Source organism: Leucoraja erinacea, chromosome 2 (assembly GCF_028641065.1).
Source record: "Leucoraja erinacea ecotype New England chromosome 2, Leri_hhj_1, whole genome shotgun sequence".
NCBI lineage: Eukaryota > Metazoa > Chordata > Chondrichthyes > Rajiformes > Rajidae > Leucoraja > Leucoraja erinaceus.
Window position 1 is genome coordinate 98,471,348 of NC_073378.1, and position 16,029 is coordinate 98,487,376.

Sequence of the window (16,029 nt, forward strand, 5' to 3'; positions counted from 1 at the left end):
CAAAATATAAAATGCTTTCAAAATATCTGGAATGAGCAAGTTCAAACTCAAGGTACTGAATACGATTGCATATCAAACAGACTGTCCTGGAATACATCAGCCTTCAATGCACCTGCATTTATCCAAGCAAGCAGACAGTACCCCATCTCACTTATGCATTGAGGACGTAAGCTATGGGTGAGGAGTAGAGGCTCTGGCCTGCTTTAAAATTCCAGTATTTATGTACCATTTTTGCAGAGTTTTTGGTAATTGGCAGTATTGGTTTGGGAATTAGAGCTGAATGCGAAGGAGAGATATTACGCTTTTCTCAGAAATAGTCATTGCCTGAATACAACCTGCCACTTAATGCCTCCAGATTTTGGCTAGGTTTTGGTGTATGTGGGGACTGTTGACTTTATTAACCGAGTTGTAGCTAGAACTCAGGATGCCATAACATTAGAAAACATTCCCACTCCTGTACTGAGGATGGAGGGAAGATAATTTATAATGGTAGTTGTGGACTAGGACATTTCTCTGAGATTTCTGCAGCTAAGAATATTTGCCTTCAACAATCTCAACCTCCATTAACCAGATAAGACTGGTATTACTGTAAGGTTTGCATAATGATTTCAATTGTATCACAGCTTCTTGGGTACTGCATTTAGTTGATAGTTCCTTTGATGTTAGGCCAGCAAATCTCATCTGGTATTATCCCTGGAATTCCCATTTGGACCAAGCATGCAATAAGAACTGAACCTGAAAGTTCCTGGTGCAACTAAACTGAAAATCTATAGACCACATCGTAAAGGGGAACATGATTTCATCCAAAGGGTCAGTTTCAATGACTAATTGGAGTCAAGATTTGGTATTGTATTTAGTTTTGTTTTAAATGGAGTTCTTCCACTACTTTGTTTCCCTATGGCTAAAGACAAGCCAATTTGTTGCCGTGTTCGCAGCTACCTGCAGCGTCTAGTGTGGGCCTGACCATACAGAATCAACAGAAAGTTGTTTGCTCAGCTGCAGTTTTAACAGATTTGGGAAGAGAGGATATGTTCCATCTTCATTAATCACACAGCATGCTGGCTATATAAACAAGCTGACACAGAAGTCTTGCTGGGATGTACACTCTGGAGCAACTGCAGGCACTTTCGTTTGTTAGGTTCCTCAATATTATTATCAATGGTGCAGTGAAAAACAAATCCTAGAAATTGTGAAGTTCGTCAGGTCAGGCTATGGTTCAATAGTGGTGAGGTGGGGCAGGTTGTGGGAGGGCTGTCAAAATCGAAGAGGTCTGACTTGGAAAATGATCCATGCATTGAGTTCCATGGCAGTGGATATTGAAGGCAGGCCATCTTTAATTTATGCCAAAGAAACTTAACTTGCTTTGGCATCAGTGTTCTGTGCTGCTATGGATTGCCCATGTATCAATTAATTTTAAATAGCATGCATAAAACTTTGGTTGGTACATGTTAGTATGTCTGTGTATGTTCTATGTGCAAAAGACCTGGAAGGTTTGCCATTCTGTACAAACTACATTAAATTTCTGAACATTTATAATGAAGGGTTTATTGATAAAATCTATGCTGCACACAAATTTTCATGAATACACTCTATGGAACATGCACACGCAAACTCTAAATGGTATTTGACGCTTATTTTATGCTCTTATGGAAATGTTATTTGTTCCATAAACATGGATTAGAAATTTCAGACAAAATAAAGTGTTGGCAATATTAATGGCTGGGCAATCCTATGGGGCCTGCTGCCTTATTTCCCCAGTGTTCTAATGGTTAGTGCCTTTCCTTTAAGCAAATTTCCACTCTGGGAGCATGGATACTTTTTGTTTATGATATTTAATTTCATTTAAAAATTAAGCTGTAAAGCATCCGATAGAGATGCAGCATTGGCCATTTGATGATGAAAAAATGTGAAATAGCTTGCATTTATTTTTAAATTGAAGGGAGTCTTTAAGTCTGAATATTTTGTGGAATTATTGACAATGCAGAAAGTATAAACTACTTTAGTGATATTAGAAGGGGCAATGGTTAGTTAGGGGTTTAATTATATCTGAATAAACAATTTGAGGTATTGCAATATTATTTCTATTTCACATTCTCATCCCTGGAATGGTTATGTTTGGTCAATGGTTGATTGTTTCTTCATGACCAACTTTACAATATAGTCTTCAACCTTTTGTATGAATTGAAATATACAGAGTTTTTGGAGATCCATCTTGTTTAATATGTTTGAAAATACCTATCAATCGACAATGATTCTTTTTGACTGATATTAGGTGATGGAAAGCAATGGAGCATGCCCTAATTAAAGTAGTTTGTTTATCAAGAATATAAGTATAGAAACAGATCATTACCATCTCACATCAATGGGATTATGGATGATCTATACTTTAATCCTACCCTGAAGTGAAAACCCTTAATTCCATTAGCAAGCAGAAATCTATCCATATTGGGTATTGATATAATGGTTGACTTAGACTGGTAAAATATCCATACTATTGTCTATCTAATTTAATTGTTGCTCTTTTAATAACCTTTTTTTTAATCATGTTTTGTAAAAATTTAAATATATAGAAATCTTCATGTCTTTCACAGCCAATTCAATATGGCTTGGCTGTCCAGTTTCTTATGGTGGGACCCATTCAGGCTGTACTTGTTCACATCATGCACTAAGCTCATCTCCCAAGTGGTTGCCACTGAGACATCCAATCCTGGTACCTGTAGATGGATCTTGTAGAAGCTCACTACTGCCAGGAGGTTAGAGGTCATTAAACAGATTGTGTTACATAGAAACATAGAAAATAGGTGCAGGAGTAGGCCATTCGGCCCTTCGAGCCTGCACCGCCATTCAATATGATCATGGCTGATCATCCAACCCAGTATCCTGTACCTGCCTTCTCTCCATACCCCCTGATCCCTTTAGCCACAAGGGCCACATCTAACTCCCTCTTAAATATAGCCAATGAACTGGCCTCAACTACCTTCTGTGGCAGAGAATTCCACAGATTCCACAGTGTTAAAACATAAGCACTCCTAGCTATGTGATCACATTGCCCAAACGGAACCGGTGGCGCAACGGGTACAACAGCTGTCTTATAGCGCCAGAAACCCGGCATCGATCCTGACCTCAGGTGTAGTCTGTGTGGTGTTCGCATGTTCTCCCGTGACCACCTGCGAGTGAACCAGACCTCTGCAGAGTCGAGAAACATCACTCTTAGTTTCTCTTAAATCACTCTCAAATTCCTTGTATGTGAATACTTGACCCATGAACGTGGCATTAATTAATTCATGCATTCATGCATTCATTCATTCATTCATACATACATTCATTCATTCATTTCATTCATTCATTCATTAAAAGCTGCATCGATCTCAAGGCTGACCTTAAAATATGTGAGAGTATTAACTTTAGCATAAACACACCAGCAAACAACATGAAATAAAGTTTCTGTGTGAATTCACCCCTCTCTATCCAATTTCAGTTTAATCGGTCATTTGTCAAATGGGAATTTTCCCAACTAAGTTTTGATCATTGGTTTGTTTATCTTCTGCACACACCAGCAGTATATAATATAAGGAATTAAAGATGTCCATCAGATGCATCCTTTTTCCAGAACGTGAATTCAGAAAATCTCTCCTGGAAAATAAATATATAAAATGCAAAAATAAAATGTAGCAAATCTGAAGGGTAATAATACAATGTAATGGTTTTGGTGGAATCTTAGCTGGAACACTGTGGAAGTAATATATATATATTTTTTAATCCAGTTAATTTACTGTCAGATATTATGTTTTATCCCTGAATGAGAGAACATAGTGTTTCCTCTATCAGCGTTTCAAAATGATTCATAATTTTACAAGCCGCTAGTAGCCTGAAGTTTTGGTTGAAATAATATTAATATTATCCAACCACTTATTTCTTGATCACTATGGATTGCTCATGCTGAATCACTGTGGGGAGTCTGAAGAGTATGTTCAATGGCTCTGATGGGTTTCTCATGATCCTTCTGTAATTAAGTCCTCAATGTAGTACACCATGCCAGAACAATGGCCTGACCCTGGGGCTCCATTCTCAGAGTGAGGCCCAGCTCAAATTGGAGTAACAGCACCTCATATTTAATTGGGCATCTTACACCCCAGCAGTATGAATATTGACTTCTCTAACTTCAAGTGACCCTTGCTTTCCCTCTCTCTCCATCCCTCCCCTTTACTAGTTCTCTGACCAGTCTGACTGTCCCCCGATTACATTTTATGTGTTTGCTTTGTTGTTTCCTTCTCCTACCTAACAATGATCTATTCTACATTTTCCTCTATTGTTCTCTTACACTTCCTTATTGAGCCTGCAGAAGGGTCTCATCCCAAAACATCACCCATTCCATCTATCCAGAAATGCTGCCTGCTCTGCTGTGTTACTCCAGCGTTTTGTGTCTATCTTCAGTGTAAACCAGCATCTGCAGTTCCTTCTTTCACTTTATGCATAATGTCCTTACCTTTATGCAGTTATTTGTTACTATTTGCAAAAAAAAACAAATTGTTATGGTTCCTCTTTTTCACTTATCATAGTAAATTAGATTCAGTACAGAATCCAAAAATGTAGCTAAAACTATCTGGAATTTTAGATGTAACAAAATCAGGGAAGAAATTGGAATGTCTCCTACAATTCCACCCATCGTCTTGAATGATGCTTCAGTTACATTTTACAAGCGATCTAGTAAAACTGGGTAGACAAAAATGCTGGAGAAACTCAACGGGTGAGGCATCATTTATGGAGCGAAGGAATAGGTGACGTTTCGGGTCGAGACCCTTCTTCAGACAGTTTATTAAAATTGGGAGTATTCATTAATTAAAACGCATTTAAAAGGAAATTGTTACCTGGCATTGTCTGAGAAAAAATATTTAAAAAAAAAGGATATATTTGCTTTTCTGTGAAAATATTTTGAAAAAGCATTGATGGACATCAAATAGGGTTTATGTCTAAACAGAAGGTTGCTGAGGAACGCAGGATAATTGAAATGGAGGAAACTGTAAAAAGGACTAGGGAAAATGCACTAAATGCTAATCATTCAAAACACAGCATTTCTAATCTCAGTATAGCAATGTCAGATTTGCTGATCTGATCAATTTCCCTGTAATGTACTATCATTTTTATAATAACAACATTTGAATTCTTCCATGTGAGAGATGTTATGAACTGGCAGCTTTTGTTGACTTTAAAAACTGTTTAAAAACTCCTGCCCTCTCCTTAAATTTGCGAAGTAAAAATTTGCAAATTTGCAAAAGTTGTTTGAAAATATGTTTCATTTTCTTTTCTAGGACTTCAAAGCTCTGGGACAAAGACTGAACTACAGATTATTCAAGAAACCTCATCTCCTTCTGTCACATCCTCCCTTGCCAGCATTGATGCATCAGATGTGGTTCAGCTAAAGGATATAGTTTGCTACTTGTCGTTACTGGAGGGTGGTCGGCCTGAGGACAAGTTAGAATGTATGTAGATTATTAATACATCTAGGCTAGAACTGTTGAAATGTAATCTCTTTGGAGTCTCTGCCATAGAAAGTAGATATGTAAATGGAATTGTAATATAAAGTCTACTGGAGTTGTGGTAGCAAAGATGCCCAGAGAGAAATGCTCCGAGTCCATTGCCTAACTTTTAACCTGAACATTCTTGTTGTGTGACTCAATAACATTATTAGCTTGAAATGATATTGATTCAAACATTAAGTGCTGGATGAACTAAACAGGTCAGACAGCATCCGTTGGAGAAGGAATGGTCAGGCAACATTTCAGGTTGCGACTCATCTTCAGAGGTCCTGACCCAAAAATTCTTCTGTCCATTCTCTCCACAGATGTTGCCTGACCTGCACTCTGTATTTTGCCCAAGCTTCCCGTATCTGCAGTTTCCTGTATCTCCATCTTCTTTGATTTAAGCACTGTTGTTTTGTACAGTATATGGGGATCAAAAGAAAGATATATTCAATTATTGCCTAAAATATGTGCAGGGAGTGGATGAGAATTTTTAACAACATCGAACTTATGTGGATGGGTGATCGATGGTCAGTGTTGACTCAGTGGGCTGAACAGGTACATTTCCATGCTGTACCTCTAAATAAATAAGTATTCCACAGAGGACGACAGATAGCACAATGGGCTAAGAGTTCGGCTGGCGACCGGAAGGTAGCCGGTTCAAATCCCGCTTGGAGTGCATACTGTCGTTGTGTCCTTGGGCAAGACACTTCACCCACCTTTGCCTGTAATGGAATGTTACGGCGGCAGGCGCGGGCACACCGCGACGCCCTGTGTCTCCCTTTCAAGGGAGATGCTAAAAATGCATTTCGTTGTCTCTGTACTGTACACTGACAATGACAATAAATTGAATCATTTCATTTCATCATCATTTCATTTTCTATTTGAACTTTTTCCAACACAGGCAGCGTTTAGAATCAGCAAGCTTGTTAACCCAGTGGGCCATTGCCATCCAGCCTTTGCTCCATTTCTATTTATATTTCCAACAATGGCAAGGTGCCACTGATAATGGACAGGAAATTGAGGCCAATTGTAATGTCCTACTCTCTTCAGCTAAATTCAGTTAACAATGTATATTAAGATGAAATGTTCATCTCACAATCATCAGACAATCATGTTCGTCATCAGACAATCATGTTCATCATCCGACAATCTTGATTATTCACTACCTTAACCTGGTGAAAGTCAAATGGTAAAATAAGCATCTTTATGATTACAATGTGTCTTATGAGTGAATGATTTTAAAGAACTTAAATCTGCAGCTGTGTAAATCAGTGAGTACAAGGCCTATAATTTCCCAAGTATGTTTTGCCAGTGAGTGCTCCTCTATACCTGTTTCTGTCAGAAAGGTTGGCAATGCTTAAGGCAGATAATATCTATACTCTTTAAGTATAATGCCTGCACCTATATATTCTGATTTGTGGGTAGCTTCCATTTATAATATGTTTGATGATACAAGCTAAAGAAAGTGAAAACATAAAATAGAATTTAAGGAAGATGGGTATGGAAGGATTTAACTTCATGTTTAGTTAAGGAAAATATAGTCGCAAATTTTCAGTTCAGTTTAGTTTATTGTCACCTGTACTGAGGTATAGTGAAAAGCCTTTGTTACGTGCTAACCAGGCAGCGGGAAACAATACAGGATTCTAATCGGGCCATTTCCAGTGTAAAGATACATGATAAGGGAATAACATTTAGTGCAAGGTAAAGCTAGTAAAGTCCGATCAAATATAGTCTGAGGATCTGCTCTCTAGTTGTGGTAGGATGATTCAGTTGCCTGATGTCATATTTAAATGTATCACGTGTTACTATGAGTCAGGATGGTCAGAGGACACATGTCGGAGGCATGTAAAGGAATGGTGGAATAAAACAAAGCGTTTAAGTTCAGGGTCCTTGAAGTGTGTTTATTACTTCAATATTACTATGAGGATCTGACATTGGTGACAAGGATGGGATTCAAACCCTCACATTGGATTATCCATTGTGCTTTGCACGCGAAGGAGATGCCCTTATCATATGTAGCACCTGATAACAGCTAGGAAGAAACTGTCCCTGAATCTGGAGATGTGCGTTTTCACACTTCTATACCTTTTGCCCGATGGGAGAGGGGAGAAGAGTCATAAATTTTCTCACTGAAAATTTGTAAAAAAGCAATTAATTCATGCACCCACCTGGAGTTTAGGCTATGCCATGTTTGTTGGGAAGTTATTAGTTTATTGTTAATGGCCTTTCATTTGTTATTTTTTTCATGACTCAGAGCTTCTACAGAGAGGCTTGAAATACACAGTCACAGCTTCCCTTCCTGCAGCAAGTCCTCTCTGAGAACTTCCTTAGTAAAGTTGGCAGTGTACTGATTGGCAAGATGCTAATTGGTAGAGAAAATAGTGATTGTTGGTCCCATGGACATGATTTGATGAATCCAGTTGCCAAGACAGAACCAGCTGCTAAAGCTGTCACAGAGGAAAGCAGCTCAAGCAGCCAATTAGAAGGGCCAAAATAGCTTTGGTCTGCTGGATTTAAAAAAAAATCCCAAGGCTTTCAAACACGAGGGCACCCAGGGGAGAAGGTAGGACCACCCAATGTTAGAGGAAGGAATTTATGCTTGGCATTAATAAAATATCAGTGCGGAGCAGAGCAAATACTTTCAATCTGTTAACACCAGGGAGAAGGACAGGAGGACAGTGAGATAAGTGGGGGAAATTAATATGCTAGGGCAGTTTGAGATCAAGGAGGAGGTTAAGATGGGGCTATTAAAGGGCATTGAGGTGGATAAATCTATGGGGCCTCTAGGATATATCTCGGGTTATTTAAAAGCTGCTCTGGCTGGAGAGCACCTGTGGAGCTGATGGTGGAGGCAGATACCATAGTTGCATTTCAGAAGCTTTTAGATAGCACATAGATATGCCAGGAATGGAGGGGTTTGAATCATGTACAGGCAGATTAGAAAAGTTCATCTTGGAATCATGTTCAGCGCAGACATTGTGGGCCAAAGGGCTTGTTCTTGTGCTGCATTTATCTGTTTTATGTTCATGAACATCTCTGACTTTTTTAAAAATATTAAAGTTGTTCAAATAGTATTTTGTGCTGGAAAAAACACCAAGAGATGAAGCAAATACAGTATATAAAATTGCCTGTATTTTCCCTATCTGGTTTACAACACTACTAATGGAAAATACAGAGGTTCCGCCTCCATTGCCATACTCAATGTGTTGTTTACCAATTAAGCACAGTTGGAATAAATGTAGTGATCAGTGTCAAGGAACTTTCAGAAAGCTTCAACTCCACACACTTGTGCTCAAGTTGTGAACTTCTCCACGTAGAGGTAAAATCAATTAACTCTACCTGTTAATTTTAATGGCAAGAAATTGGTGTGCAACACTCCAGAGATGTTCTGGTTTACGTTGCATATCCAAGCCTTCCCACTAGAAATTAACATTGTTCGATGGGCTCTGAGGTAATGGAAAGTGTCTGTTTTGCTGTGTATTTCTTCTGTGGTTTCACAAGAAAAAAAAACCTATGGACAATCCACTTTGATTGGAAAATAAAGTAGAAACACAACATTCATATTGTGAAACTACCCAGAAAAATACGAAACATCGTTCCAACTCTAAATGCGATGAGCTGATTTCTACTACTTACACTTTAGTAGTGTGGTTTAATATTCAACATATAATGTGTGGAGATATTAATGTGGTGATATAATTACAGATACAAGACTTGAATTGGCTCCAGAGTACGTGATACTAAAGGCAAAATAACACTTAAGTGCAAATTTGGTGTATCTCCAGCCAACTGCAAAGTCAAGTTTCAAAGATAATTTAGTTTTTATTTAGTTTAGTTTATTGTCACGTACCAAATTACAGTGAAAAGCTTTTGTTGCATGTAACCAGTCAGCGGAAAGACAATACACGATGATGTATGAGTGAGACCATGAAGAAGTACCATTTTGTGGAAGTCCTCTACAAATGGAAATCCTCTGCAAATTTATGTTTAGAACTGTTGTCTTTGCATTCTCCACTCTCCAAATTGCTCAGGAATTCCAGTTGAAAGGTTGATGTGCAAGTTTTTAGGTTTAGTTGGCCACTGTAAATTGTCCTTGGTGTGTAAGAAGTGGATGTGAAAGTGGGATAACATAGAATGAGTGTGAACAGGTGATCGATGGTTGCCGTTGACTCAGTGGGCCGAAGGGCCTGTTTCCACGCTGCATCTTTGAATCAATTAGCCAATCTAGAAACAAAGAACTACAAATGCTGGTTTATATCAAAGATAGACACAAAGTGCTGGAGTAACTCAGCAGGTCAGGCAGCAACTCTGAAGAAAAAGGATGGGTGACATTTTGGGTCGGCACCTTTCTTCAGAGTGTCTGAACATTACCCATTCTTTTCCTCCAGAGATGCTGCCTGACACGCTGAGTTCGAAGTCAAGTCAAAGTATCCTTTATTGTCATTCAGAGTTTTCAGTCTGAACGAAATTACGGACCTTGCAGTCATAGCATAGAATAAAATAACAAAACACACAATGAACACAGTTTAACATCCACCACAGTGAGTCTACCAGGCACCTCCTCACTGTGATGGAAGGCAAAAGTCTTAAAGTCCTTATCACTTCACTCCTTGTTCTCCCTCTGCGTTGAGGCGATCCAGGCTTCCGATGTTGGGGCCCCGGCAGGTGATGGTACGTCCCGCGGCCGAATCCGAGTTCCGCGAACGGGCTGGTTCAAACTCCGCGGCCCGGGGCAGGCGAAGCTGCCACCCTTCAGTCCAGCGGACGAAGCTGTTGTTGCGGGAGCTCCGGAGAACTGGTCACCAACCTGGGACCAGCGAGCTCCAGACGATGTCGTCCATTGGGCCCGCGGCCGAATCCACTGGGCCCGCGGCCGAGCCTCCAAGGCTCCGAAGTCGGGTCGCTGCCACCGCAACGCCACCACAGCCTCGAAGTTGGTTAGCCCCTCATTGGTAAGTCCTGGCTCTGCCTCCGGAGCCTCAAGGTTGGTCCCAGTTTGAGGCTGCCAGCTCCGCGATTAGGCCTCAACGGAGACGGAGACGGGGGATACGACAAGAATAGGTCGCATCCCCCCAGAAGCGCCGCCACTTCCGGGACTAATCCGTTAACCAATCTATGTACTAGGAAAATATTAAAATGCTCTGTTTCCAATAGCGTTTCTGGAAGGGAAGTCTAAAGGCATATGACTCTCTGAAATGCGCTTCATCTCTCACTTTAATGGTGACCCCCTGTTTCAATGGTAATCCCTAGTTTTAGATCCTCTGAAAGAAGAAAGTATACACTCCATATCTTCTCTGTCAGCATCCCTTGGAAGCTCGTATGTTTCAATCAATTTTCCTCATATTCTCTAAACTCTAAGCTAGTTTGACCAATCTTTCCTTATTTGGGAGCAGGCCCATTCCAGATATTAGTCTAGTCAGCCTTTTCTGAACCGCTTGTAATGTATTCACACACGTCCTTACACAAGGCCACAGATTGGTCTAGCTGATACCGTGCACAACTGAAGCGTAACTTTACTATTGGGCTCTGTTCCCTGCCATTAAGTAATATTCTGTTAACTTTCCTAAAAAAACATTGCCAATCACTTGCTGTAGAGGCAATGCAACACCCAGATCCCCCTGCATTAAAGAACACTGCAATCTCTCATTATCCCAATAATGTTTTTTTGTCATAGAATGCAAGTTTATTTAGTGCCTGGGTTCAGGACACTGAGGAATGTTCCTGAACCCAGTGGAGAGTCCAGGGCAGACCCAGAGGTCAGATGCAATACATCTGCCTTTCAGTGCATTCCATATTTCTGCAGCTGTGCGGTTTGCAATGAATTGGCAGTTGACTTTCTGTTTGAACTGTTGGCTTGTCATCATCGTGATCCGACACATTGCTTACACATTTCAAGAAGCCTGTGGGAGTTTTCTGAAGTCATTGAGAAGAATGAGAGAGGATCTCATTGAAACTTTTGAATTAAAATTGTAAAGTATTCAATAATCTGAATATGCAGAAGATGTTTTCCCCTTACTGAAGTGCCGGGATTAGGGGCACGGTTTGAGTAAGCAGTGAGGACTGAGATGAGGAGATTTTTTTTTTAATTTTTAGTTGTGAGCTTTTGGTATTTCCTACCCTGTATGTGGAGCCTCAATCATTGTGTTCATTCACAACAGAGTTTCTATACTTAAAGGGGATTGGCTCCAATTTTATCTGAGCATGTATTAGATGAGATTTTCTTGATGTGTTTTAAATTGCAAGAATTATTATGAAATTCCATTATTTCTGTTGGTAACATATTAATTTGTCTTTATCAAAGCAACTTACATTTTGCTTGCTCTCACTGTTGTCTCAGGGAAAGCAGAGGAACAGAGCGTCCCCTGCTGGAGGTTTACTGCTACTGTTGCAGAATCCTCTCGCCTCAACTAATATGGTGTGGCAGAACATTAGTTGTAAAGTTTATCTTTTATGAACCACCATTTTTATTTTTCAACATTTTATATTTGAAATGTAGATTATTTAATTATTTGGAATTTTGTTTGCATTTAGATAAGCAAATTGAAAACATTTTACAGAAAAACATGTAAGAATCATTTTTAATATTTGAGATCCGCACCCTTCTGAAGACCAGACACTGGGCATTCATGTCTGATGATACAGTGGTCTACAAGAAGTCCAGATACGACCTTGGTAAGGCCATCAAAAAATCCAAAAGGGACCTGCTCCAAACTGGAGGGAGGATGAGACAGATGTTTGGCAGGTGTGGCGGGGCCTGAATGCAATCACCTCCTACAAGGCGAAATCAGGAGGCAGTTCGAATGTCGGCGAAACATCACTCCCTGATGAGCTCAATGCCTTTTACGCACGCTTTGATAGGGAGAACACCGATGTGCCTTCCCAAGCCCCCATTCGCTGTGATGGTATTTCAGTCTCAGTCACAGAGGCCGACATCAGGAAACCCTTCAGCGGGGTGAACCCTCGAAAAGTGCCTGGGCCTGATGGTATACCTAGTCGTGTTCTAAAAACCTGTGCGGACCAACTGGCTGGACATTTTCAACCTCTCACTTCTGAGGTCTGAGGCCCCCACCTGCTTCAAAAGGGCATCAATTATACCAGTGCCCAAGCAGAGTAAGGTGACGTGCCTCAATGACTATCGACCAGTGGCACTAATGCCTGTGGTGATGAAGTGCTTTTAGAGGTTGATCATGCCGCAAATCAACTCCTACCTCGACAAAAACCTGGACCCACTGCAGTTCGTTTACCGTCACAACAGATCAACGGTAGATGCGATCTCGCTGGCCCTCCACTCCGCTCTGGACTACTTGGACAGCAAAAACTCATATATCAGGCTGTTATTCATTGATTACAGCTCAGCATTAAATACAATCATCCCCTCCAAATTGATTACCAAACTCACAGAACTGGGTCTCTGCGCATCCCTCAGCAATTGGATCCTCGACTTCCTCATCCACAGACCACGGTCTGTTCATATTGGTGGAAATATGTCAGACTCGATAACAATCAGCACAGGAACACCTCAAGGCTGCGTGCTCAGCCCCCTGCTGTACTTACTCTATACTCATGACTGCGTAGCCGGACATAGCGCGAACTCCATCATCAAGTTCGCTGACGACACCACTGTTGTGGGACGTATCACTGATGGGGATGAGTCAGAGTATAGAAGAGAGATCAAGCGACTGTCCATATGGTGCCAGCACAATAACCTGGCCCTCAACACCAGCAAAATCAAGGAACTGATTGTGGACTTTGGAAGGAGTAGGATGGGGACCCACAGTCCTGTTTATATCAACGGGTCGATGGTTAAAAGGGTCAAGAGCTTCAAATTCCTGGGCGTGCACATCTCTGAAGATCTTTCCTGGTCCGAGAACACTGATGCAATTATTAAGAAAGCACATCAGCGCCTACTACTTCCTGAGAAGATTACGGAGAGTCGGTTTGTCAAGGAGGACTCTCTCTAACTTCTACAGGTACACAGTAGAGAGCATGCTGACCGGTTGCATCGTGGCTTGGTTTGGCAACTTGAGCACCCTGAAGAGGAAAAGACTACAAAATGTAGTAAACACTGCCCAGTCCATCATCGGCTCTGACCTCCCTTCCATCGAGGGGATCTATCGCAGTCGCTGCCTCAAAAAGGCTGGCAGTATCATCAAGGACCCACACCATCCTGGCCATACACTCATCTCCCTGCTACCTTCAGGTAGAAGGTACAGGAGCCTGAAGACTGCAACAACCAGGTTCAGGAATAGCTACCTCCCCACAGCCATCAGGCTATTAAACTTGGTTTGCACAAAACTCTGAACATTAATAGCCCATTATCTGTTATTTGCACTTTATCAGTTTATTTATTCATGTGTGTATTTACATATATAATGGTATAGGGACACACTGATCTGTTTTTTAGTCAATGCCTACTATGTTCTGTTGTGCTGAAGCAAAGCAAGAATTTCATTGTCTTGTCGTGGACTCATGACAATTAACTCTCTTGACTTTGACTTGACTTGACTAATAGTTGAATGATGAAGTGCCTAGAGGAAAACTGCTTAATTCTAATATTTCCGGGTATCTCTTGTTGGTCATTCTAGCTATATTGGAATCTCAATTATACTTGATTGTATTTTTGTGTGGTATATCTGATATGTTTGGAGAGCATCCAAAACAAAGTTGTTCACTGTACCTTGGTATCTGTGACAATAGGAAACCTAAACCTGACACCCTCTTAAACTCTTAATGTAACAACTTGGCGACCTACACGCAGTGGTCTAACTGATATTATGGTTCAATTTGCATCCATTGGCAAAAAGTCGATTTGAATGTACAACATTAACTCGTATTGATATTCCAAAACATATTCATCAACCATTACTTTAATTTTACTATTTTTATTATCACCGTTTGATTAATATGAGTGTTTTGTTTTATATGCTATAATTTATGATAATTGTAATTAGTTGTGTACGTGCTATTGACATGTTGGGAGGTGATGACATTCAATGCTTTCTACTACCAATGGGTAATTCCACGGCCATTTGGTTATTATGGCCATTGTCATTAAAGTGAGTGTTCTGCACCTGCATTTAATAAATATGCCATTGTTGCCTTTATGATATTGGGAATGCAGCAGAATGCTCCCAGGTGTTGCTTGAAGGCAGATTTAGAAAAACATGCAGAATTGATAATATCTGTTTAATATAAAAGGTTGGCATTTTTTGTTCTAGCAGATACTTCAAGACGTTTTTTAAAAAAAAGCCATTTGACTTGCCGTTCGAACATATTTTTGAAGCTAATAATGGATCAAGAACATTTGTTGAATCACCATCTTGAACATCATCTGCCCTGTGTACTGTCCAAAGTACTTATGTGCTTTTTAAGTACTTTCTTTGTCAATACATTTAAAATAAAATCCCTTAACCTCTAAAGTACATTTATTAAGCCAACCATCTGCTTAATGAAACGATAAAAAAACATTAAAAGTTTTTACAATTAGTGAATAGCAAGAGTACTTACTGTTTCTATTTAAACCAATTATTAATTTGATAGTTAATAATCCAAGTAGATGTTAATGAGTAAATTATTTCCTTGTTTTCACGGTTCTCCCTTATTGCCCATATATGAATATTTATCCTATTTTGGGATTTATAGGACATAGTCTGAGAAAGTGATACATGGTTAGTCATCTCATGAGAATGGTTGGATAGCAGAGGCAGTAGTTATAATGAATGATAGATATAGATACAATAATGCTATTTATTGTGGAACCCCAAGACTCCATCAGCATAATTTAACTAATCTAACAGTGGTTTGTTAATTGTAAACAGAGCTGTCTCTCTGGAAATTGTGCTTTTGTCTTTTGCTGTTTGATATCTGCTGTCAGCATGTTGCAACTTTGACTAATAATAAATCTAAAGCATGGCTGTGTCTACTGCCCAGACTTATCGCCCACAGTTACCACTGGTCTAAACTTTAATGGAAGGCTGAATGGGTTGACCCCCACCTCTCTTCCCAGCACACCACCCACATCCACATCCTTCCATGAGGTAAAATTGCATATGAGCTAATTTTTACCTCCCCAGTTTCTTTCCTCATGGACTAGCATTAAGATTGAAGATTCATGGAAGTGCTGTGCACAAACATGGATTTTTGGTCTATGCTGCTGTTAATGCTCTATGTGAGTGTCTTTCAACTATTTATTTTATCTCACCTATTTTATTGCTTTTATTCATTTTCCTCCTGGGTACCTATCAATATGGCTTTAAATGCACTTTTGCTAATCACCAGCACTTAAATGGTCCAGGTCCCAGTTTATTTTATAACAATTATTTGTGATTAGGTTTGTAAGAGGCCCTACTTTTAGATCTGTCTTTGCAACTACTTTATTTCCCCCACCCCTCTAATTGTAAACGTCTCCTTTTGTTCAGCTGAAGTCTTTTCTAAAGGAAAGAACACCAGTTTTGAAAACCCAGATCGAGAATATTTTATCAAACCACAATGGTCATCCGCAAAGTGT

General features: G+C 39.9%; 1 protein-coding gene across 2 annotated transcripts in view; it reads left to right on the top strand.

Annotated features, from left to right (window-relative positions):
• The window catches only part of dgkb (diacylglycerol kinase, beta), a 518,449-nt gene that overhangs the window by 102,028 nt on the left and 400,392 nt on the right, over nucleotides 1-16,029 (top strand). Inside the window, exon 4 of one of the 2 annotated variants that reach the window (XM_055661892.1) lies at nucleotides 5,310-5,480. In XM_055661892.1, the coding sequence (XP_055517867.1) occupies nucleotides 5,310-5,480 (171 nt within the window). Of the gene's footprint in view, nucleotides 1-5,309; nucleotides 5,481-16,029 lie in introns of those variants that run through there. The other variant, XM_055661899.1, reaches the window with a different exon arrangement.